We start from the raw sequence: 24,642 nt of genomic DNA on the forward strand, positions 1-24,642 counted from the left end.
GTTGATGGGAAATCAGGACACTGAAACTGACAGTCCCCAGGAACAATGGGGAGAGGTCAATGCTCCAGGTCAGCCTGATTGACAGGGCAGGCAGGCTAATCAGGGAGTCAGAAGGAGTCCCATTCTCCATGTGAGCTGGAATTGCCTGAGACAGAGTGGGGCTGAGCTAAGGAGAGAGCAGGAGCCTGAGCTGAGCTGGAGAGCAAAGTCACAGCAACAACAGCCAGAGCAGCAGCCCAGGGAGCAGGTCAGTGCTGGGAGAGGAGCTGCAGCAACCAAAGCCAGAGGGGCAAGAAAAGCAGCCCAGGGAGCTGGAGGCAGAGCAGCAGTGCTAAGGCAGAATGGAGCTGGAGCTGAAGCCGTCCGAAGCCAGGTGTGGTGAGCAGCTAGGGAGAGTGAGGGGGACTCTGAGCAGTGGACCCAGCATAGGGAGACGCCCCCAGCCAAGAGGCCTTGCAGGCCAGACTTGGAAGGGAACCGTAACCCGATGGGGCTGGGGCAACGCTGGGAAGAAGAGTCCTGCCACCTAGAGCCTGAAGGCATGTGGCCACCGTCAGAGCGAGTGTCCGACCCACAGCATCCCTGCAGCACAGCCAGGGCCTGAAGAGGAGGCCTGGGACTTGTGAGGAACAGACTGAACTTCCCTTACATTCCAGAGACGCTGGTTGTGATAACTGTTAGGATATAGATATTCAGGCCTGTCCGCAAAGGCCTGTACTCTAAGAATTTAGGTGTATTCTTATCACTTGGCTAGTGATAGAGGTATAAAAGAAAGAATCAAGATCACTGTCTGCTGGTGTAAGGGCCTTCTCTTACTGTGACAGTCTGAGGCCCTGTTCTTAGGCTAAGGCCTTTGGCTAAGCAGCAGAGGCAGCCATAAGCTGGGAAGCGAACGGTCACATCCTCACATTCCAAACTAGTCACATTGAAATAAGGTGCTATTGGGCTGTTAGGCACTATCAGGACAGGATTGTATTCCTATCACCTCCAGAGAAAGGGAAGTGCCTAGAAAATGTAAAAGGAAACTTAGTTTGATAGCATCCTGTCTGGCAAGAACTCACTTATCAATAGCTGGGATGTGAAATCCTCACTTCTGTATTGTTTTGTCATTATAGTTCCCACTTTGCTGTTGTTTGTCTGTATAATCTCTGTCTGGTTCTGTGATTGTTCCTGTCTGCTGTATAATTAATTTTGCTGGGTGTAAACTAATTGAGGTGGTGGGATATAATTGGTTACATAATCATGTTACAATATGTTAGGATTGGTTAGTTAAATTTCAGGAAAATGATTGGTTAAGGTATAGCTAAGCAGAACTCAAGTTTTACTATATAATCTGTAGTTAATGAGGAAGTGAGGGGGTGGGGGTGTGGGTGGGGGTGTGAGATGGGAACAGGGAATGGGGGTAAGAAAATTGGAATCATGTTTTGCTAAAGGGGGAGATGGGAACAGGGAATGGGGGTAAGAAAATTGGAATCATGTTTTGCTAAAGGGGGAGATGGGAACAGGGACACAGGTGTAAGGCTTTGTGGTGTCAGAGCTGGGAAGGAGGATACTAAGGAAGGAAACTGGAATCATGCTTGCTGGAAGTTCACCCCAATAAACATCGAATTGTTTGCACCTTTGGACTTCGGGTATTGTTGCTCTCTGTTCATGCGAGAAGGACCAGGGAAGTAAGTGGGTGAAGGAATAAGCCCCCTAACAATAACCCCGCTCTGTGGCATGGGGATATGTGTTTTCCTTTAACTTTTCCCATGTTGTCCTTATCTATTTTTAATTGAGTGTTAATAAATTGTGTTTGCTTTGAACTGTATGGAATGATCAGTGGGTCAGGGAAGTGTCCAGAACGGAGAGAGCACTCCAGAGTGGGGACACCCTAGCCCCTGCCCTAGGTGACCACAACAAGGTTGGTGGTCGAGCCCTCAGGAATCCTGGGTCCAGTCTTGTTGGGGTTACGAGGACTCTGCCACACAGGAGAGTGGAATGGGAGCCCTCGAGGTCAGGCAGGCCTCTGGGTAAAGGAAATGGTAGCGAGGACTCAGATCCTTTCGCTAGCCCACTTCACCGGGGTAGTGTATAAGCCAGGAAAGTTCCCCACAATAGCAGGACCATAGCTGACGCGTAGCAAGTGAGGAATGAATAAGTGATCCAGATATTAGTACTAGAACATGAGGTCATGCATGTATGCATATAAATCAATGCACATTAGTGTGCTAGAAATTGAGCATTTTGACCGTCCCCATTTCCCATCCAATCTGAAATGAGGCCAGCTACACTTAAGTGTCCAATGCAAAGTCAAACTCAAAGTCAAAGTCGTTTACCATTTTTTTTTTTTTAGCCAATCAGGAGTCAAGGCCAGCGGGGGAGAGGGGGAGGCTTTAAACTCTGTAATGTGCAAAAGGATGGTGCTACATAACTGCTTAGTAACAGCGTCCCCCACATTTCAATGACAGACGGGGCGCCACTAGGACCCCGAGGACAGTAACTGCTCGAATCAATCGATACCTGCAGCTGCTGTTGCTTGCTGGTGGCACCCAGGTTCTGTGCTGCTTTCCAGCAGCTCCCGAGCTCGCCGGGCAGCCAGCGCACCAGCCAGCGTTACAGGGGCAAAAGGGGAGGAAGGTGATGACAACCAATCAGGGTGGCCCGTTCCCTCGAGACGTCATAATCACAAACAAACCCCAGAACCTGCAGCAGCAATAACAATAACAGACTGTGTCAGCTGCTGGTCAGTCGGCGGTGCGTACGTGGCCACAGTCCGCAGCAGCTGCTCCCGCCAGCGGCGTCCGGGGAGAGCAGGCAGCGAGGGCGGGCTGAAAATAGAAACGCTCCTGCCTAGAAGAAACTAGAGGCAATGTCGCAGGGCGAGGGACCCAGCCTACAAGAGGAGAATTTGCACGGTAAGAGCCAGCCCTTCCCCCCCTTTCCCAGCAATGCCTGGGCCCCTTCATTTGCAGGCCTTGCTAGGGAAAGCGCCCCCATCAGCCTGCTGTCGCCTAAGGACTTGCTGGCCAGAACGGGGGCTGTTGGAGACTCGGGTTCCCTTTGTTGATAGCATGTGACGTCTTCCCAAGTCTAGGTCTGCTGTTACGCTCCTTCACAATCATGCAGTAAACATGAAACTTGACAAGCATGGGGGAAAATGTCAGCACTGGCCAATGGACGGTGATCAGTACTGCATGCGCAGGGGATATACAGGGCTGTCCTTAACTCCACAAATGAGTGTGTGATTGTGTGCGGGCTGATTGAATCTTGCCTAGATACAGGGTTAATGTGAGCCATTTAAAAACCACACAGTCAGTGAGGGATCTCGTTACACCACCCCTCCCCCCCCACCGTGAGGTTGCCATTAGCAGCAATCCAGTTATGGTAACATGGCAGGTACAGTTATAGCTGCATGGATGGCTGGGTGTTTAAGAAAGAAAAACACCTTCTTACAAGCTCCCTGATATAATTCATGTTCCTTAGACTGAGAATCCATGGGCCAGGTATGGTGGATTTGAGTCTGTTTGGAAAACACGCACAATCAACTGTATAAAAACGGTTTCTACAAAACCAACTTCTATAAATTCGACCTAATTTCCTAGTGTAGCCATACCCTAAGACACTGATTTTCTACTGGAAGTAAATAATGATGAGCTATCATTTAACATCTTTTTAAAGTTCAGATGTATCTATTCTAGTTTGACATCTCCACCCCTTGCAGCAAACTATAATACTTTGACTGAATATACATTTGTTTCAAAATACTTAGGCACCATGGAAATGGAACAAAGTGAGTTAGGATTATAATAGATATGCATATTTTACTAAGCGTAAAAAAGGAAGTGAAATCAGGACATGTATTTGCCATACTTAAAAAAATAAAGAAATCAGTTTGCAGAAAAGGAGAAATGAATTTCCCTTATTCACCTCAAATTGGAGAAAGTGGGTATTTCCTATAGATAGATATAGGAGTTTTGGAAATAAAGAAAAAAATCTAGTTTACATTCCCACTGTTCTCTAGGATTTCCCTTTGTGCCAATGTGACAGACAGAGCAATTTGGTTTACTTGATTACCCAGTGTATATATACCAGTTTAGGAGTTTCGCACGTAGCAAAACCACAAGAGGGTGTTTCATAACTCTCAGGGCCTTGGAAGATTTAAAAAAAAAAAAAAAAAAAGACTCAGATGGTCTTATTTCTCTGTCACTGATACAGGGAGATAGGACACATATTGCATAAAGGGACTTTGTCTGGTATGTCTCATATCCTCTGTATGTTTGGAAAAGTTAATGATGTTAAACACTATATACAAACATTTATATGGGTGCCACATCTGGAATGGGACACTAAGACAAGTTTGCCTGATAAACCCATGCTTACACCTGGGATAGAAATATCAGGTTTTCTTGGGAAATAATGTTCCATTTTATGTATCTTGAGTTGTAATTTTATAGCAGTTCTGGCAGGAGATTCTCAGGGAAGTCAGAGAGAGAGAGAGCTGTTTCTCCACCCGGGAAGTCAAGGCTGGCTCAATGTCTAGGTGACAATAGAGATGAAAGAAATTCTGACTAACATGAAAAATGGAACACGTTAAAAAAGCACTCAAATCTCAATCACACAGCCCCACCGCCACGAATAGATTCTCAAGAAATATGTGCTCCCTGGTAAGGTACAGAGTGTGTTATTTGCAAACCAAAATCAGAGTTAAGAGATTGTGCATTCAAATGTGCTCTAGTGTTATTGTACATCTTCCTTGTATAGGATGATATGTTGGAAATGCAAAGGAGTTTGTTGGGGAGGTGAAGAGGAAGACTGTGGCTGAGCATTAAAGCATGTGAAAGACAGTTGTTTTAAAGGGGGTTTTCGCTGATATATTTGTGATATACAGAGAGAGACTTCTACTCTGTACAAATTGAGTTTTTTCTGCTCTCTGAACAGTTTGTCATTTCAGACATCAGAATTTTGTGCAAATGTTCTGTGGCAGTGACTAATTTTGAAAGTACGGTATTGTGGTAGAGATATTCACAAAGCCAATGATATCCCATCAGTTACTCCATCCATGCCTTTTCTCATGCTGGTCCCTATTTTTGCATAATCTTGTCTGGTCCACTGCACAAGTTAACCTTATTTTTTCCTTCAGATCCCTCCCCATGACTCCCCAAGCCTGCCTTCCAGCCTCCACCCTCTTATCTGTTTATGTTCCTGTTCTTTATAAAAACATGAGCCTTCAGTATCTAATCACTATTGCAACAGCTGATTTATAGTAATCTAGCCATCGCCCCCATCACCAGAATATCCAATATAAAAAAAGAACACAATGTATATGTAACATGTATTTAGCTCATGATCTTTTAAAGTCATAACTCTTGTCCTCTCCATATTCTATCATATACTGCTGTGTTATGTCTGGATTGTGTGTTAAATCAGGGACTGTCTTTAGTTTGCTGTGTGAAGCAGTTTTGAACGTCTGTGGAACTGTATAAATAGGAAATGATCATTAAAAATGGGTTTGAAGCTGGGATTTTGACAATTTTAACACTATTACCAGCACTAGCAGTTATCAGAGGTTCTTTCTGTACAGCACATACAAATTAGGTCCAGATCTCTTCCATCATATGAGAACATAGTTTGATCTTGTTCAAAGAGTAAAAGATGGAACAGTGATTTAACTCAGTTGCAACTGGGGGCTCCTGACACTTGCGTCTGTATTGTGGATGGGCCCTTAAAGGCTAAAGAAATAAAACAGCCCTTAGGTGTTAGAATAGCAAACAGAGTATTACTTGTGATTTCCATTTGTTTAACATGGCCTAATATAACCATTTATTCTAATCAGATATTATTGTGCATTCTATTTATTGCAGGACTACAGAAATATTTTAAAGTCTAAAATCAGTCGTGAGAGCACTTAATTATCACTGTTTATCTTGTCTTTAATTTGAATAAGTATTCTGACATTGCTAGAACTTGGAGAATGAGTAGCCATTTGCAATCAGAGATAAAATGCTGAGTATTTACTGTGATTAAAAGAAATAAGGTTACTTGTGCAGACATTAACCTAGCATTAGGATAACATTTTTCAAATTCAAAGCACTTAAACGTTATTTAAATAATCAAATATTATTCTAAGCAAAGATCCTGTCCAGATTCACAATAGTAAAGCATGTTACATTATTTTGGTACAAAGCTGACTGCATGTAAGGTAGTAATCAGTACACTGCATGTATGTACAAATCCTACCTTTATATTTCTGATGTTGTTGGGATAAGAGTTTTTTGATTCATATGTTTCTGGCATGCTAGCAAAAAATCAAATATTTGGCTTATTATTTAAAAGTTGACTTACGGTACTTTCACCAATCGGATTGCAGTATGCAAATATATAGTTATGTGATATCACCAGTGCACCATCCAGTGACAAGCTAATTTTTTTCCTGTAACTGTAAGTACAGGCATAGTTTCAATTTAATTTCTTTCATATCCTACACCTAGTAAATGGAAGAGCAAAAGGCGAGCGAGGGCTGGAAAGAGGCATTTGGAGCAAGGCAGGACAGGATGGGAGCCAGATGGTAGGCTCAAAACTGCTGAAGGTGCAAAAGCCAGGGCCACAGTCAGGCCACATCTACTTAAACATCCACACTGATGACTCTTCTGAGCCTGTTCAGGATTTCCACCACAACATAACAGAAGGACGAAGAAAGGTTTTTATATAGACAATCAGACAGATGAAAAGGTAGGAAGGCAACAGATGGCAGTTAAGTAAAGAGTTTTCCCCAACTTTGTTATCACCAGATATTTGCATGCAAAGGATTATATGGAGTTCCAAATTTTAGAGGAAGGTTATTAAATTGTCCATTTAGTCAACCACAACACAAAATGACAGGTTTCAGAGTAACAGCCGTGTTAGTCCGTATTCGCAAAAAGAAAAGGAGTACTTGTGGCACCTTAGAGACTAACCAGTTTATTTGAGCATAAGCTTTCGTGAGCTACAGCTCACTTCATCGGATGCATACTGTGGAAAGTGTAGAAGATCTTTTTATACACACACAAAGCATGAAATAATACCTCCTCCCACCCCACTCTCCTGCTGGTAATAGCTTATCTAAAGTGACCACTCTCCTTACAATGTGTATGATAATCAAGGTGGGCCATTTCCAGCACAAATCCAGGGTTTAACAAGAACGTCTGGGGTGGGTGGTGGTAGGAAAAAACAAGAGGAAATAGGTTACCTTGCATAATGACTTAGCCACTCCCAGTCTCTATTCAAGCCTAAGTTAATTGTTTCCAATTTGCAAATGAATTCCAATTCAGCAGTTTCTCGCTGGAGTCTGGATTTGAAGTTTTTTAGTTGTAATATCGCAACTTTCATGTCTGTAATCGCGTGACCAGAGAGATTGAAGTGTTCTCTGACTGGTTTATGAATGTTATAATTCTTGACATCTGATTTGTGTCCATTTATTCTTTTACGTAGAGACTGTGCAGTTTGACCAATGTACATGGCAGAGGGGCATTGCTGGCACATGATGGCATATATCACATTGGTGGATGTGCAGGTGAACGAGCCTCTGATAGTGTGGCTGATGTTATTAGGCCCTGTGATGGTGTCCCCTGAATAGATATGTGGGCACAGTTGGCAACGGGCTTTGTTGCAAGGATAGGTTCCTGGGTTAGTGGTTCTGTTGTGTGGTATGTGGTTGCTGGTGAGTATTTGCTTCAGGTTGGGGGGGGCTGTCTGTAGGCAAGGACTGGCCTGTCTCCCAAGATTTGTGAGAGTGTTGGGTCATCCTTCAGGATAGGTTGTAGATCCTTAATAATGCGTTGGAGGGGTTTTAATTGGGGGCTGAAGGTGATGGCTAGTGGCGTTCTGTTGTTTTCTTTGTTAGGCCTGTCCTGTAGTAGGTGACTTCTGGGAACTCTTCTGGCTCTATCAATCTGTTTCTTCACTTCCGCAGGTGGGTATTGTAGTTGTAAGAATGCTTGACAGAAATCTTGTAGGTGTTTGTCTCTGTCTGAGGGGTTGGAGCAAATGCGGTTGTATCGCAGAGCTTGGCTGTAGACGATGGATCGTGTGGTGTGGTCAGGGTGAAAGCTGGAGGCATGTAGGTAGGAATAGCGGTCAGTAGGTTTCCGGTATAAGGTGGTGTTTATGTGACCATCGTTTATTAGCACTGTAGTGTCCAGGAAGTGGATCTCTTGTGTGGACTGGACCAGGCTGAGGTTGATGGTGGGATGGAAATTGTTGAAATCATGGTGGAATTCCTCAAGGGCTTCTTTTCCATAAGTCCAGATGATGAAGATGTCATCAATATAGCGCAAGTAGAGTAGGGGCGTTAGGGGATGAGAGCTGAGGAAGCGTTGTTCTAAGTCAGCCATAAAAATGTTGGCATGCTATGGGGCCATCCGGGTACCCATAGCAGTGCCGCTGATCTGAAGGTATACGTTGTCCCCAAATGTAAAATAGTTATGGGTAAGGACAAAGTCACAAAGTTCAGCCACCAGGTTAGCCGTGACGTTATCGGGGATAGTGTTCTTGACGGCTTGTAGTCCATCTTTGTGTGGAATGTTGGTGTAGAGGGCTTCTACATCCATAGTGGCCAGGATGGTGTTATCAGGAAGATCACCGATGGATTATAGTTTCCTCAGGAAGTCAGTGGTGTCTCGAAAGTAGCTGGGAGTGCTGGTAGCGTAGGGCCTAAGGAGAGAGTCTACATAGCCAGACAATCCTGCTGTCAGGGTGCCAATGCCTGAGATGATAGGGCGCCCAGGATTTCCAGGTTTATGGATCTTGGGTAGTAGACAGAATATCCCAGGTTGAGCAAATCACTTTAGATAAGCTATTACCAGCAGGAGAGTGGATTTGTGTGTGTATGGTGGTGGGGGGTGGGGTGGGGGTGAGAAAACCTGGATTTGTGCTGGAAATGGCCCAGCTTGATTATCATACACATTGTAAGGAGAGTGATCACTTTAGATAAGCTATTACCAGCAGGAGAGTGGGGTGGGAGGAGGTATTTTTTCATTCTTTGTGTGTTTATAAAAAGATCTTCTACACTTTCCGCAGTATGCATCCGACGAAGTGAGCTGTAGCTCACGAAAGCTTATGCTCAAATAAATTGATTAGTCTCCAAGGTGCCACAAGTACTCCTTTTCTTTTCACAACACAAAATGGCTTGATTGGATTCCTGTTATCTCTTGAACATTTTGTCCACTCAGAACACAGCCAGCAAGATCCTCTCTGTCCTGTCGCTCGATTACATTTCACACTTCACAGATCTCTGTATTGGCTCCATTCCTTCTGCGTTCTATTAAAGCCACTGCTTTATTTATTTTGATTTCATTTCTTTGTGTATGTCATGCTCCCTACGCTCTGCTCAAGCCTCTCACCTAACTGTTCCTTTTCCTGGTCCTGATTTATTGGCTTCTTTTAAATTTCTTGTAAGAATGGTCCCTCCAGTTAATACATACCAGTACCCTCCCCTTTCCACTTGCTCTCATTAAAAAAGTCCCACCTATTATCTTCACCAAAATGCAAATACTGTCATCTTTTACCTAATTGTACTGTGTCTGGAATGCCTTTAGATCAATGGTTCTCAAGCTTTTTTTTTTTTTTTTGGTTGCACGGACTACTTGAAAATTGTCAAGGGTCTCAGCGGACCACTTAATGATCTTTCCAAATATTGTTTGTACCGTTAGCTAACTATTGTAAAGCACTTTGGATAAAAGCGCTATATAAAAAAAACTTAATTAACTTTTTTGTTCTACAAATAAAAGCACACAACTCATATTTTAATATCAGTAGTCTTACCTTTCTAAGGTGATGGAGGTGCCCTCTCTCCCCTGCCACAGCAGCCACAGAGCTGAGGCTGGGAAGGAGGGCCATCTCTCCCCGGCAGCCACAGCCCCGGAACTGGTGAAAGTCACCTCTTTCTCTGGCAGCGGCACATCCCAAATTTCGCCCGCCCCCTCTTCTCACCCCACTGCCCCCTCCCACCTACCCCCTATTCCCCCGAAGGCCACCACCTCACCTTACGTGTGTGTCTTCTGCAAGGTTCAGACACCAAATTAGGTGGGTGGCCCTTCATTTTCTCATGTGCAGCTGCCCAGGCGTGCACCTTAAAGGGAACTATCCACGGACCACCTGAATGGAGCTCACGGACTACAGTTGGAGAACCTCTACCTTAGATTATAAACTGTTCAGGGTACGGACACTATATTGTGGTATTTACTATTGTAAAGCTTTGTGTACATCAACATTTTATATAAATAAGCTCCATTGATTTGTGTGTATATATGTAATTATTTAAATGTTATTCACTTATTTGATTTTATAAATGAAGAACCAACTCCAGGTCCTTTGAAATATGGGTGGTGCTTTTAACATGGAAGTTAGTTGTTACTGAATACATTTTGATAAGACAAATAAACATGTCACTGTCAACTGATCTTACATTTATTGTAGGTAGCAAATAGCTGATCTAGCAATTGCCAGACATCCTATATTGCCCAAGAGTGATACTTTAAAATGTGCTTAATGAAGAAGGTAAACAACAAGCACTGTTTTTATGGAGCAATGATCCTACTACATTGAATAAATTAACAGTGAAAACATTGGCAGAGGAAGTCAGTCCTTGAGAGTAGAATCCGTATCTGTCAACTGCATTGAGCTGTGAAGATGCATACAGTGGATTATCCCACCAAATTAAAATGAAAGCTTCTGTAACGGAGTATGCATACAGACACTTTGTACTTTCATATTTTTCCTGTGAACCAGAACTGCATGACGTATTAGCTTTCTAAGAAAAGCATCTAAGTATTATGGTAGCCATTCTTCCCCAGTTCATAGGCTGGAATACTATGGCGTTGAGCCAGTATTTTCTGATACATTTTACATCACACTGAAAAGTCCTTGGTGGGAGGTCTGACATTCTAGCTCCTTTTACACAGAGCCACTTGTCCACAAGTGTGCAGTTGCTATAAAACAAACCATATTACACAAATGTCTGAGGGGGGGCCTGATCTAAAGCCCATTAAACTCAATTCAGAGACTTCTGTTGACTTTAATGAGCTTTAGATTGGGTCCTTAACGGACAAGAAAGTGGCATAAAAAGAACAAACAGTATGAACAGTACCAATATATTTACTCTGGGGAAAAATGTCTTCAGACAACTATTTTGGAAGTAATTGAAAGGGTTACAACTTTACCTCTTTGAAAGGCATGTTAGAATAGAGTTTTACTGTTAACCAGCAATAACCCAGGTGTACCAGGTGTAGTCACATTGTAGAAAGCAGGAGTGAGGTTATCAGACCTAACCTGGGTGTTGGTCTGTTTTGCAACTTTCAATATTTGTCTTTGTGACTTTTTCCTGTTTTGTTTTTAATTATGCCAAGCAGGGTCCTGGGTGGAACTGCACTTCAGCAGTAATGGCAATGGTAACCCCGTGCAGCCAACAAGCCACGAGCAAGTACCAGACTCTATTTCTATTTACAATGGTGACATGGAGAAAATACTCCTAGATGCGCAGCATGAATCCGGAAGAAGCAGTTCAAGAGAAAGCTCCCGCTGCGATAGGTAGTTATAAATACATTATTACAAACACAGAAATGCTCATTATAGTGCAATTTTCTTGGTGTGTGGGTGTGTGTGCGCGAGAGATGTGTTTATATAAACACATTTATATCTGTATAAAAATTTACAACAAATTGTTTTTTATAGTAAGTAAAAATAGGAACACATTTTGAAGTAGCCCATCCTGAAACCATAAAGAAACTGTAAGGGAAAGAGCCATGGAAAATTTAATCACACAATGTAAAGGGGTCTTCCCAAAGTTTTTGACATGCTGGGACTTTGTAGGGAAAGTGTATGAGCATCAGCTGCACTTTGCACAGATACACTGCTAAATCACTGGCAACATTCCTGCTATAATAAAAGAAAATCTGATGCTTTCACAACCTGGGTTTGCACATGGTGGCTGCCATCCTAAGAGACTGTATGATCAGTCTGTGTGGAAACAATGCCAGTGCCATTCTCAGGGTGTAAGGTGTTACTTTATTAGCTTTATGGAAAAGTAATGGTGGAAAAGTAATGGTAAAAAAGGAATGATAAAAACAATGTGTGCTTGTGACCTTAGGTAATTGCTAAAATGATATTTTAGCTTAAATCTAATTTACGGACCATGGAGCTTTCTAATAGCAGCATTTAAAAGCAAATTTCCATATGGGGCAGCTCTCGTAAATTGACAGATTTCATTGGGACTGTGACAATTTAAACCAGTGGAGGATCCTCACTATAAAGTTTAATTTGATTCAAGGAACTAGAAGACTTATGGAATGGGCAAGGGGATGTGGGAGCTCCCATTTCTAAGTGGCTGGTCTGACTACAGGCGAAAAGCCATTGTCATCTATCCGCTGTTCTTCAGTGATATTTATGAACTAAGTCGTGGGGATAAGTCCAGTAACCCTGTAGACAGATGTCCACATCTGCAAAAAGTTATACCATGCATTAAACTGACTTCCTTCTTGGCAGATGTAGTCAAATGAGCATGGAGGATGGGTTATGCTGCAACCCTAGAGGTAGTTCCATTAGGTCAGTATTTAAGCACATCAGTGGAGAAGCCTGTGCCCTTGCTGCCCATGCTGTAACTGTCCAGTAGAAGAAACTTCAGCTGTGCCAACAAAGTTTGTTTGCTAACTTTTAGTTCCACATATAAAGAATATCAGCATGAAGAATTTAATGAGACTTTTCCCTCCTTTTGCTTCTGTTTACAAAGCCCTCCTCGTTCCCAGACACCTCAGGACAATAACAGAGCTTCTGAAGTGGAGACTCACAGCAGTGGAGAAAAGAATAGCTCTCAGGTAAAAGCTAAGTCACCCCTCCTTTGAGAACCTGTTTGACTATCACAGTTCCAAGACCAGTCTAAGGAAACTTACATAGAAAAGATGAGATTGATCCTACAAAGATTAAACCACTGAGTAACTTTAATCCTGAAAGTAAAAGGGATTTCCCTCTGGAGTCAAGATACTCAGTTGTTTAAGGGTATGCCTACGCATAAAATACCAACAGCTGGCCAGTATCGACTAACTCAGGCTCCTGGGTTCCAGAGCCCGAACTCCAGCCTGAGCCCAACCATCAGAGCTGCAATTTTATAGCTCTGCAATCTGAGCCAGGTGACCCGGGCCAGCTGCAGGTGTTTTATTGCAGTGTAGACACATCCTAAGTCTTTGCAGGCTCAGGCCCCATTGTATGGACAGTTCTAAGCCACTGAGTTGCATAGTCACTCTTTTTGAAAACATATGAGCTGGGACTTTCAAAGGGCCCCAAGGGAGTCAGGTGCTCATTTGTATTTCAATGGCAGTTTAGTGCCTGACTCTCTTAGGCCTCTTTAAAAATCCCATACATATAGGTCAAAATGTTCATAGTCTGAATTTACAGATTAGGAAGGATGGTTCAGTAAATACTCTACAGGATGGGGACTCAGGAGACCGGGGTTTGATTCCCAGCACAGCCACCTGCACCATGTGTGATCTTGCCTAAGGTCATACAATCTACTCATGGTCTCAACTGCCCATCTGTAAAACAGGTAATACTGCCCTATCTCACAGGGGTCTTAGGAGAATAAAACCCATTAAAGATTGTGAGGTACTCAGATATTACAATAATAGGGTCTGTAGATATACAAATATTATTGATATTCACTAATGTCATATAGATCTGCAAGGCCGAAATTTCCTCCTCCTGACATGACTGTAACCCCTTTGTATTGCTCAGGCTTACACCAGCAGGTGTTTGTTGGGAATCATTAAAAAAGGGATAGATAAGACGACAGAAAATATCGTATTGCCTCTATATAAATCCATGGTATGCCTATATCTTGAATACTACGTGTAGATGTGGTTGCCCCATCTCAAAAAAGATATATTGGAATTGGAAAAGGTTCAGAAAAGGGTAACAAAAATGATTAGGGATATGGAACAGCTTCCATATGAGGAGAGAATTATAAGACTGGGACATTTCAGCTTGGAAAAGAGACAACCATGGGGGGATATGATAGAGATCTATAAAATCATGACTGGTGCTGAGAAAGTAAATAAGGAAGTGTTATTTACTCCTTCTCATAATGCAAGAACTAGGGGTCATCAAATGAAAATAAATAGGCAGCAGGTTTAAAACAAGCAAAAGGAAGTATTTCTTCACACAACACACAGTCACCCTGTGGAACTCTTTCCCAGAAGATGTAGTGAAGGCACAAACTATAACAGGGTTTAAAAAAGCTAGATAAATTCATGGAGGGTAGGTCCATCAATGGCTATTAGGCAGGATGGGCAGAGGTAGTATCCCTAGCCTCTGTTTTCCAGAAGCTGTGAATGGATGACAGGGATGGATGACTTGATGATTAGCTGTTCTCTTCATTCCCTCTGGGGCACCTGGCATTGGCCACTGTCGGAAGCCAGGATACTGGGCTAGGTGGACCTTTTGGTCTGACCCAGTACAGCCATTCTTGTTATGTTTGTTGGTTTTATTTTTAAATAATAATGTGCTGCAAGAGCACATCATGAATTTAAAAGGAGTAACTTCAGGCATAACAAAACCTTCCTTTTGTCTGTTAGAAATTATAGCCTTATAGGTAAATTTTAAAAAGCAATGAACTGGGATTTAGCCATATGATCCCTATTCACTTTAATAACTGGGATTGAGCAAGTATATTTCAACATGTTACTTTGATAATTTACCCTTAATATTTTGTGTGTTAAATATATTAAAATATTTTTATGCATTACTTTTTAAATACTTGTGAAGACTGTTGGCAACCAATGCAGCTGGTAAATCAGGATTAAAAAAGGATATCTACTGGAAGCAAAGAGTCACATTTTACATACTGTGTATTGTCACATTGCTGAAACAAGGCTAGAATCACAGGTCCACACAACCCCCTTATTAGAAACTTGCTATTAATCTTTAAATTTTTCATCTAAAAACTCTTTTGTAGATAAAGTTTTATAAGTAATTCAGTTAAATGTACAAAAGAACCTCAGAAAAGGATGAGCTGCCTGTCCAGAGCATGCTTTAACCCAAATAATCACGTGTCTGGATGCAGCGAGAGCTTCATCCTGAGTAAGAAAAGGAGGACTTGTGGCACCTTATAGACTAACAAATTTGAGCATAAGCTTTCGTGAGCTAAATACACACACACACACACACACACATCACTGAGAAGGAAATATTTTCATTCATTCTCACACTCTTGCTCCCACTCCCTCCCTATATATATACATACATACATACACACACATACATACACATACACACACACACACTTTTGCACCTAGAGAGAGAGAATCATGAGTGAACTGTTGATACATATTATACACAAAAGAAAACCTTCATTAAAAAGAAAATTATAAGATTGCAAACTCGAACACTCAAAAGTTATTATATGCCAGAATTAATGTTCTGTATGACCTTAATTTGTTTCCCTGTGTACACACACATTATCATAGTCTTAACTTACATGGTCACATACTCTTTTTTCACCACCAGGACCCCTGCCTCATTCAGTGTACACTTAATGAGCAGCCATTCAATATTTTGTTTTCTCCTCATTGTTCAGTGTGTAGCCCCAGGCCTTATTTACTGTACATTATTCAAATGCTTCTCTGAAGACAGAATTAATTTCCTCATGGGCTTTTCCATAGTGCTCACCACTGTAGTATCTGAACTCTTCACAAACATTAATGAATTTATTTTCACAACACCCCTTTGAAGTGAGGGTGTGGTATCCCCATTTCACAGATGGGAAATTGAGGCACAAAGAGAGTAAGGTCAAAAGTATCCACAAATTTTGGTGTTCAGTTTGAGATGCCTAGTACCTTATTTTTTCAAGAATTTAGCATTACATAATTCGTTACATGTTTAAAGCACAGCTCCCATTGACTTCAGTTGCAGCTGTGAACGCTCACAACTTCTGCAAATCAGATGCAAGGGTCTCAAGTCAGGCACTGAGAAAACAAGGAACAGGGATATAGGACTGGCAGGGACCTCCTGGGTCATCAAGTCCAGTCACCCGCTATCACAGTCAACCCTGTATTGTATAATCATGCTCAGAAACTTAAACTGCATCTTAAAACTATTTCAAACAATTAGTGACCATGTGGGAGAAGTTTGGTTTAAGGTGATTTGCCCAACAACATATAGGCATTCTGAAGCAGATGCAGCAATAGAATCCAGTTCCCCAGGACACCATTCAACTACCCTAATCACGAAACCATCCTTTCTTTTTCCTGCAGTCCCCTGCCTCATTTACTACACACCTTCCAACTTCTGCAACATATGAGGCAGGGTCCTACAGACAATAGCCACCTTTTCTATTCAACCCTGATTAATCTGCAAAGAAAGTACACCCTATGCACTGAATGAAGTGTGGATCCTATGGAAAAATTAGTATGGGATCATGTAATTAAAAGACTATCATAATACATGTGCACAAGGGGACGAAATTAAGATTTCAGAGGCAATTTCTAAGTTTAAGTTTCTGAGGAAAGCTTTTCCTAGCTTTTGAGTGCTTGACTTTGTAACCTTAATAATGTGGTGGTGTTTTTTTATATAGTGGTGTGTGTGTGGTTTCTTAGATTTTTAAAAAGTGAACTGAAAACACAAGCCTTTCATTATGTGGCATCATATTGAAACCCACATGGGTCATCAGCAGGCTTGGAACCTTTAGATTCAGCACGCAGACTTCTCCCAATTGAGCTAAGGGAGTAACTGATAGCAGGTTGTCATCCTCTATATGGAGTATCACCAGAGGAGGAGGAGGAGAGATTTTGCCTGGGGTTTCAGTTATTTGCTGACAGCCTTGGAGTGGTGAGACTAAGAATCTTGGGTTCCATTCCAGGCTCTGGAGGGGAGTGTACTCTGGTGCTCATGGACCCTTCTACCGCCCAAGTCTGACACCTTCCAAACCATCCCCCTCCAGCCAGTCCCTCTCTGTTGAAGTCCTCTCTCTTCCCCATCCCTGGCTCCCCATCTCAGTCCCAGTCTCTGTTCCTCAGTGCCTATTTTTACAGGGATGGCAAAGCCACATCCCTGACACAAAGGCCACCCTTTGCCAAATTTCACATCCTGTGCCACAGCATGGGGACAGAAGAGCTTTTCACATGATTTGTCATGGGTTAAACACATTTTTTCCCTAGCCCTGTTGGAAGTGATTGAACCATTTTGGCTGAAATTTAAAAAAAATAAAATAAAAAAATGCATAGAGGGAAGGCATTGAATACTGGGTTGCAGGAACATATGGACGCCGCAAGTGAACTTGAGAATTAGCATGGGGGACAGATGAGAGGGCTGCATTGTAGCAGTACAACCCAAAATGGCCTTACGGTGGGCAAAGCCAGAGAGAGTCCAAGTTCTGTAAGTGAATCCAGTTTCTATAAGGATGGTGGTGGTAGTGATTTGTGTAGTCATAACCATCCAGTGCACTGTTTGATGAAGACTCTTTGTTTTAGTCTGAAGAAGATTTTCTTGAAAGAAGAAAAGAAATAGAAAGGCTCTTGCAGAAAAATTCAGACTGGATATGGGATTGGTCCAGTAGGCCTGAGAACATCCCACCAAAGTGAGTGTCCTCAGCATCCTGCAGTCCTTCTGCTGGGGCTTTTATTTTTATGGGTGGTAAATGTACATTTGCTAACATGATAATTTGTTTTCCTCTCCTAAACTAGGGAATTTCTCTTTAAACACCCTAAGCGTACTGCCTCTCTCAGCATGAGAAACACAAGCATGATGAAGAAAGGGGGCATATTCTCAGCAGAATTTTTAAAGGTTTTCCTTCCATCTCTGCTTCTCTCTCATTTGCTTGCCATAGGGCTAGGGTAAGTTCTTCTTTTTTTATTTTTTTTTAAATAAAGTCTTTCTACTGTAGCTTTCTCCTATCTGTTATCTGAATAGTGTCATTCCAACCTGTAGTTCTGCATATGCCTACAATTTAAATGGTACAACTATTTTGACACACTGACCAGTTATTCACTAACTAGTATCCACTACTTTGAAGCTATTGTATCACAAAAGCAAAGCAAAGCATGGCCAGACCTGACCAGTCATCTTATGTTTTGCAAGTGTCCTACCTGTTGCTTGTGGCATTGCTGTATGGGTCAGTTTTCCTCAATGCTTTTCTCAGTAGTTGAGGATTTACCTAGAGAACTGTCAAAAGCTGAAGTTAGGAATTATACAGACATAGTATTCAGTTCTGTTGTGATGGGTGGATTTGAAAGGGAAAAAAGCCAGTGGGTTTTATTCCGCATGTTTCAGAAACGTGCGAGCATCTATAAAAACAACGAGAGGGGTCTTTTTCAAATTAGCATTGTGCCAGATCATACGGACCTGTAGGAAAGGGACTGGGGGAAGTGATCAATCCCTTAACTCCATCCACTCAGGGCTGGGGTTTCCCTACCTGTAGAGGGTGCTTCAGAGCCTATCCCTAAACCCAGAAGATATCCAGGTATCCCCACAGATGTTAGGGAATCTGTGGGAGGCCAGGCCCATCCACATCAAGGCCCCATGGAGGTTTACTAGGGACTTCCCACAACCCTAGAGGGAGTGAGCTTTGTGGAAAGGACATAGAATTCTCAATTGTCTCTCTGAGGTTAAAGGGGAATGATCTGCTTCCCACACCAGCCACAATCTTCCTTCCTCCCTTATCTGCTCAGTCTCTGCCCTCCCACCTGTGTAGATGCTAGACCTCTGAAGAGGCCTCTAGAAGTTCCAGGGGGCAGGCGAAGGTTTGCCATATGTTGCAGAGTCACTGTTATAAACAAACAAGGTGAAGCTTGCTCATTCCACAGGGCAGCGTGACTTGTTGTGATCTCATACCAGCATAAATCAGCACTAGATCCAAAGGGTTCGACTATTGTAAAACTGTTGAACATAAAATAAGAATCAGGCTTAATAACTTGCCAGTGCTGTTTACAATTATCGCATTGGCTTGTTTTCAGTATGCCTTCCCTGATGGAGTGTCCCTTATTTCCTCTCTGTTCACACACCCAATCCAATTAGTTAGGGTCAGACTGCAGATAAAGGAGAAATATCTGAAAGGTACACACTTCTAGGTGTGTGAGGGCACAGATTAGCTAACTTAATATACAAATCCTAGACCCCAACCATCTAATAAAATAAGTGGTTTTAAACAATCCAACCTTTACTTTCCCCCAAATCTTAAATATATGTTTAAACTCACTTAAAATAAGTCTACAAAGTTGATTAAATAGAAATAAAAAAAACCTGTATCTGACTGTTCAAAATGTATAGAAACATAGTGAAGTTTTCCTTTGAAGTACGAACAAGAATACTATAATATTATATGTATTTCATTAATTGACTCTCCAGAATTTCTCTGACCTTGCAACATTCTAGCTCACTTATGGATATAGTAGCAGAAGATCGCAACCTGTAACACTTTCATGAAGTGCTATGTTTAAATGTGGTCACAATGGTTAATTTTCATAGTGGTCATTTCTTTCATTTGAGAAAAGGAAACAAATACAGGAAAGAACACAGAATAAGAGTGAAATCATATTGAGGTAAAAAATAATGAACAAACAAATAATAAAAAGTGATTGATGAAAACACTAAGTCAAATAACTGAGTGGGTGTAACAAAGCTCATCTTACACTGAGCACATTATTTTGCCTCTTAATCTGGTGTCAATTATGGGTCAAGAGTACACAGAATCAATCATAAGCAACCAAAAGCTGGTGTTTATAACAAACTCTTTTGCAATCTTAACAATAGCAGGTACTGCGACTGCTTCTATAAATTACATTCTAGTAATCTGATGAGGGAAAAAGCATTCCTTACATGCTGTACATTCTTTTTAAAATGAAATGCATATTCACATGTATTCTCTTCCCCAAGGATTTATATCGGAAGACGTCTGACAACCACAACTACAACCAGCACCTTTTAAAGGAAGAATAAAATTTGGTCAGGCTCAAAGCAGTGAGAATATCCATCTGGGAACACAAATGGTGAATGGCGAGTACTTCTGAGCTTGTGATAGCTACAGGACCTTGCTGTTTGTTCTGTAAACATGTTCCTAATTTAGTAGTAGATGGGGGACAAGAAATACTGAAGCCAAGCTATCATGTATAATGTTTTAGATCAATTTATAAAGCATGTTTCAGATTAATATCTGCTATAATGCTTGGTAGTGAAATATAATTGAAAATTTAAAAAACCCTCAGTGTTAATAAACAAACTCTTAGCTTTCTTGTACTGTTGTGATGCAGCTAGGAATTCATCTAAACCATTATTTCTTTATATTTCTGAAAAAGTGAATATTGTCATTATTAAGATGTGGCCTTATATATGCTGTTAGAGAATCCTGTGACTTGATTTGAGGTGACTCATTTTCTTAAGGTTTTGATTAGCTCTTCTGCATAGGGGAGACACCAAATGTTAAGACACTCTCTAGATGCTCAGCTGGTACATACAGTGTAGCTTCAGTGGAACTATGTTAATTTACAGCAGCTCAGAATTTGGTCTACAAGAGCCTCAATTAAAATTTGGGCCACAGTGCCGAACAAATTATTTCCTTTTGCAGTGCTCTTTATTGTTTGTCATTTAAAATTCCTCTTGTTCTATATTCTTGCAAAATATGGCTTTAAAACAAAGTATTTTTTGATTTGATGACAGAAAAAGTGCATTTCCATCCTAAATTGGCCTACTTATTTCCCTTATAAATGTTAAGGAATAGCATACTTGCTTATTTAGGTATACTAATGGAACTCATTTTGATTCAGGAATTTAATCTTACTGTAATAAGGAAAAAGGAGATTGATTTTTTTGTGTGCCAAATTCATAGGTCTTATGTATTTTTTAATAAAAACTTGTGGATTCACAGTTGTTTCCCCTTTTTAAAAAATATTTCAAACCAATTTCTGAAAGCTGTTTAAAAGGCAAGTGCTCTCTTTTGGACCATTTCACTGGGTTTATTTTTTTCATACCTAATTCATCTGTGTTATCACAAATAGCAAAGAAAGGTTTACTTAAAATGATTTCATGATTCATCCTTAGATATGAGTAACTCTGAACTACTAACTGATTAAAAGAAATTCCCAAGTGGAAATAATTGAAAGGCATGGTCTTTCATTATACACACACACACACAGGATCTGCACATACAGATTTGACTTTGCTTTGTTTGTGATAACATCATTGTTTAAAAATAAATTTACTTTGAGTATTGCCAAATGATAAGGAGAAAATCAAACATAGACTTTTATCTTTTGTTCTTGGAATGGAACTGAAATTAACATAGCTGTTTACAACAGCTCCATGACTGTATACAGTGGGCACCTGTGCTACCTCACTATATTTATGCCCCATCACCAAAAATGTCATCACAGTTATAGGGATAGTTTGCTGCTGCAAAGGCACGAAGTGGCACTCATCACCTAGCCCCTGATCTTGCAGACAGTTACACATGTTTATCTTTACACATGAGTAGTCCTTTGGGGATCAGTGAGACTCTACATGTGTATGAATTTAAGTACATGTAGGATCAAGACCTGTTTTTTGTTTTTTTATATTTTTCTTAAGGTTTCAACTGTGGATTTCTAGGATTTCTTTATTTTCTGAATAATCTTTCCCATCAAATTGTAAAGCATTTGAAAATAGATTTTGTTTGAAGCCTAAAACTCCTTACACAGTTTCACTCATTATAGCCCCAGATGAGCTTTGTGTGGGCTGATGCCTGCACCCATGCAGAGTTCACTCCATGATTAGGAGCCAAAGTTTACTGTTGGTTTTTATTCAACATCTCCTCTCCCCCCCCCCGACAAATATTATAGACCATTATCTAGATGTTTGAGTGGCTGTCAGATCAAGTGTACAAGAAAAATAAATACATTTTAGTGTAAAGACTTAACAGCAATTATTTTTTTGTAATTTTTAAGAACAGAAGTGAGCACCAGTAGGGTTTGTTTTAATTATTAGTAGTAAATATCAAATAAGTTTATATTCTTCAAACCTGCAGGGTTGGCTTTTTCCCCCTAAAATCAGTGTGTGTGCATGTGTATCACATTTTTATGTAACAAGCTTGTAGAACTGCCCTTTTTCCATTGTGTTAGATTGATATTTCTTGTTGCATTGGAAGTTCCTTGTTTTTAAATATATCCTGGTATAATTAGCGATATTTTAAAGAAGTTTAACAGAAGCTGTGAAATGCATTTGAGAGAGACTTCCTGGTATCATTGAAGTAATATTCAGTTAAACATTACCAGAGTAGATTGTGACATGACTTGTAAGAAAAATACTAACCATTAATAAAAGGAAGGAAATATGTTTTGCTTCATTTTCCTATATTAACAGAAGTAAAGAAATCTAACCCAGGGAAACAGAGTTACTAGTGGGGTTCCCTGCTTTTGGGAAGGATGCTGGGGTATGTAGTTCTGTGGACACTGACTTAAGAGTTGATTAAGTGTGGTTTAAAACCTTTATAGCCCAAGTGTGTCACCCTGTTGAGTCCAAGCTGTAAAGCTTTAAGGCTGCATCAGAATCTGTGCCACAATGCTGTTTGCATCCTACAAGACTCTAAAACCTATTCAGCTACATTTACTGCACCACCATTTTCTTTTCTATTGTTCCATTTCCAGTATAAAATTCTCAAAATAATTTGAGTTGCAAAATACCTCTCATTTAGATCATCCCTTATGAAAGGATTAATATCTTTGCTCCTAACTGAGTCCTTAAACATAGGTGACAAATAATATGTTAACAAACAATAGCTTTTTCATCAGTCGAAATAAAAATCACTTTTCAAGCAAATTTCACTTGGTACCTGCAATGTAAATTACATATGTTTTCTTAGTGGTTGTGAAAGGTGTCAGATATATTCATGCGTATCATATATTACTGTTTTGCACTAGCCCAGTATGCTCCCTATCAGGATCAGGACCCTGTTGTGCTAGGCTCTGTAAAGGCTTACAGTGTTGGGCCCTGATGTAGAGTGGAGCTCCTGCTGGGTGCATCAGAGCTTCACTGATTGTGGTGGGGGCTCCTAGCAGATACAAGGGTCCGATCTTTACAGAGCTCCTTGCAGGACTGGGGCCTAAACTGAAGCATGATGCTACAAATGTGCGTTGCCAAACACTGCAAGTAAGAGGTAACAGTAAGATCTCCTAATTACATTGGCCAGCTATCTGCAAAACTCGATGGTTCCAAATCAACACTGGGAGCTTTTTGATTTTGTATACCTAATATCAGCTATTCCCAACATCACTGAACTTAAGCATTTGAGTTCAATAAATGTACAGTGCCATGGCTAACAGACAGTTGCAAGGAAAGCACATTTGTCAAAGGTTCAACACTTCTCTTTCAGTGAAAGGCTGAGCATGCTCTCAATCTAGATCAGTGCCACCATCCTCTGTGAAAAGGTCCAGCAAAACAAGTCTCTCTCTACATGCAAACTGAACTGAAACAACTAAAGGCATGAATTAAAACCAATTGTCATTTTGGTTCTAGCTTGTGTGCAGACAAGCCCTAAGTCAAAAATAAAGCAGAACTTTTTAATTTCAAAAAAATACAAAGTATATAAACTCATCTTCTCCCTCTTCAAGTCACCTCGAAAGGTCAGGTTCAATCCCTGAAGAGCAATACAGAATAGTAGTCAGGCAGTCCATTCTGATACTTTCAGAAAGAACAAGTGATTCAAAGGCAGCATGTAGCTTTCCAATTCCATTTCTCAGATAAACTTGATGCATCCCAACAGTGCTGTGCGTGGGTAATACAACTCACTGGGAAAACTCAAACGCCAGCATGGCTCCTGTTCTAGCACTACTGCTTCTGGCATACAAAGAAAGGTGACTGATTCCCATGGGAGTTGCAGGTACTCAACACCTTTCTGCCTCAGCTCAGAGCCCCATTTACCTCAACGTGAGTCCAACCACATGGAGCATTTTGCAGAGTTGGGGCCTAACTTTGGTGAGATCTAGTACAATGTAGAATATTTTTCTCAAAGAAAAGTCATGGAAATGCCATGGCTTGCAGCTTGTCAAACTACATTGAGCAAGGCATGAGAATACACTCTGTGGGAACAATCCTGTGCCAGCAGAAGAGTAGGATATAAATAATTTGCATCCCCAATTAATATTAAAAGAAAGTTGTACTCTCTATGTGCCAAGACTAGTGGGTTCATTAAAATAAAGTTTCACCACAGAGAAGAGGTCCAAATATACCTAACTAATAAGCCAACAGAAAAAAAGGGCCAAACCGCATAATTAAACTTAAATACACTTTTATTTGTAGCTAATCCAGGAGACCAGGCAAGCAATTCAACCATCTTTGGCAAGGAGTAAAAACCGTGATAATGTAGGGGGTGTGTAGGGGCATGCAGGATAGGTGCACAGGAGCGTGTGAGGGCAGGATAGGTGCATAAGGGCGTGTGAGGGCTGGTAGGGGATGTGTAGAGGGTGGGCAGGATAGGTGCATAGGGACTGGTAAGAGGTTTGTAGGGGGCAGGATAGGTCAAAATCATTGGAGATCCTTAAATTACTTATTACTTTAAGTATCAAATGAGAGATGTTACTACTTCAATTTTCCCCCAGTTCCAGGATCCTCACTCAATAAACTTGTGTTCACTGTTCTGACATGCTATACACATCATGAAAAGTATTCCAAAGAAAA

The 24,642-nt window shown here is 41.0% G+C and overlaps 1 protein-coding gene across 1 annotated transcript; it reads left to right on the plus strand.

Moving 5' to 3' along the window:
- Positions 1-2,511: 2,511 nt before the first annotated feature.
- BNIP3 (BCL2 interacting protein 3) lies at positions 2,512-22,300 on the plus strand. Its single transcript, XM_084634669.1, has 6 exons — positions 2,512-2,897; positions 11,367-11,544; positions 12,743-12,827; positions 17,472-17,578; positions 17,685-17,834; positions 19,873-22,300. The coding sequence occupies exons 1-6, from the start codon at positions 2,852-2,854 to the stop codon at positions 19,922-19,924; spliced, it is 618 nt and encodes a 205-aa protein (XP_084490795.1). The 5' UTR covers positions 2,512-2,851; the 3' UTR covers positions 19,925-22,300.
- Positions 22,301-24,642: the final 2,342 nt, after the last annotated feature.

The sequence above is a fragment of the Lepidochelys olivacea genome, assembly GCF_965140295.1.
Source record: "Lepidochelys olivacea isolate rLepOli2 genome assembly, chromosome: 7".
Taxonomy (NCBI): Eukaryota; Metazoa; Chordata; order Testudines; family Cheloniidae; genus Lepidochelys; species Lepidochelys olivacea.

Bases quoted from the DNA above. Each gene is read 5' to 3' on its own strand.
- BNIP3 (XM_084634669.1), top strand. From the start codon at position 2,852: ATGTCGCAGGGCGAGGGACCCAGCCTACAAGAGGAGAATTTGCACG. The intron at 11,545-12,742 runs GTAGTTATAAAT...CTGTTTACAAAG, and splicing joins GAAAGCTCCCGCTGCGATAG to CCCTCCTCGTTCCCAGACAC. The intron at 17,835-19,872 runs GTAAGTTCTTCT...CTCTTCCCCAAG, and splicing joins TTGCTTGCCATAGGGCTAGG to GATTTATATCGGAAGACGTC.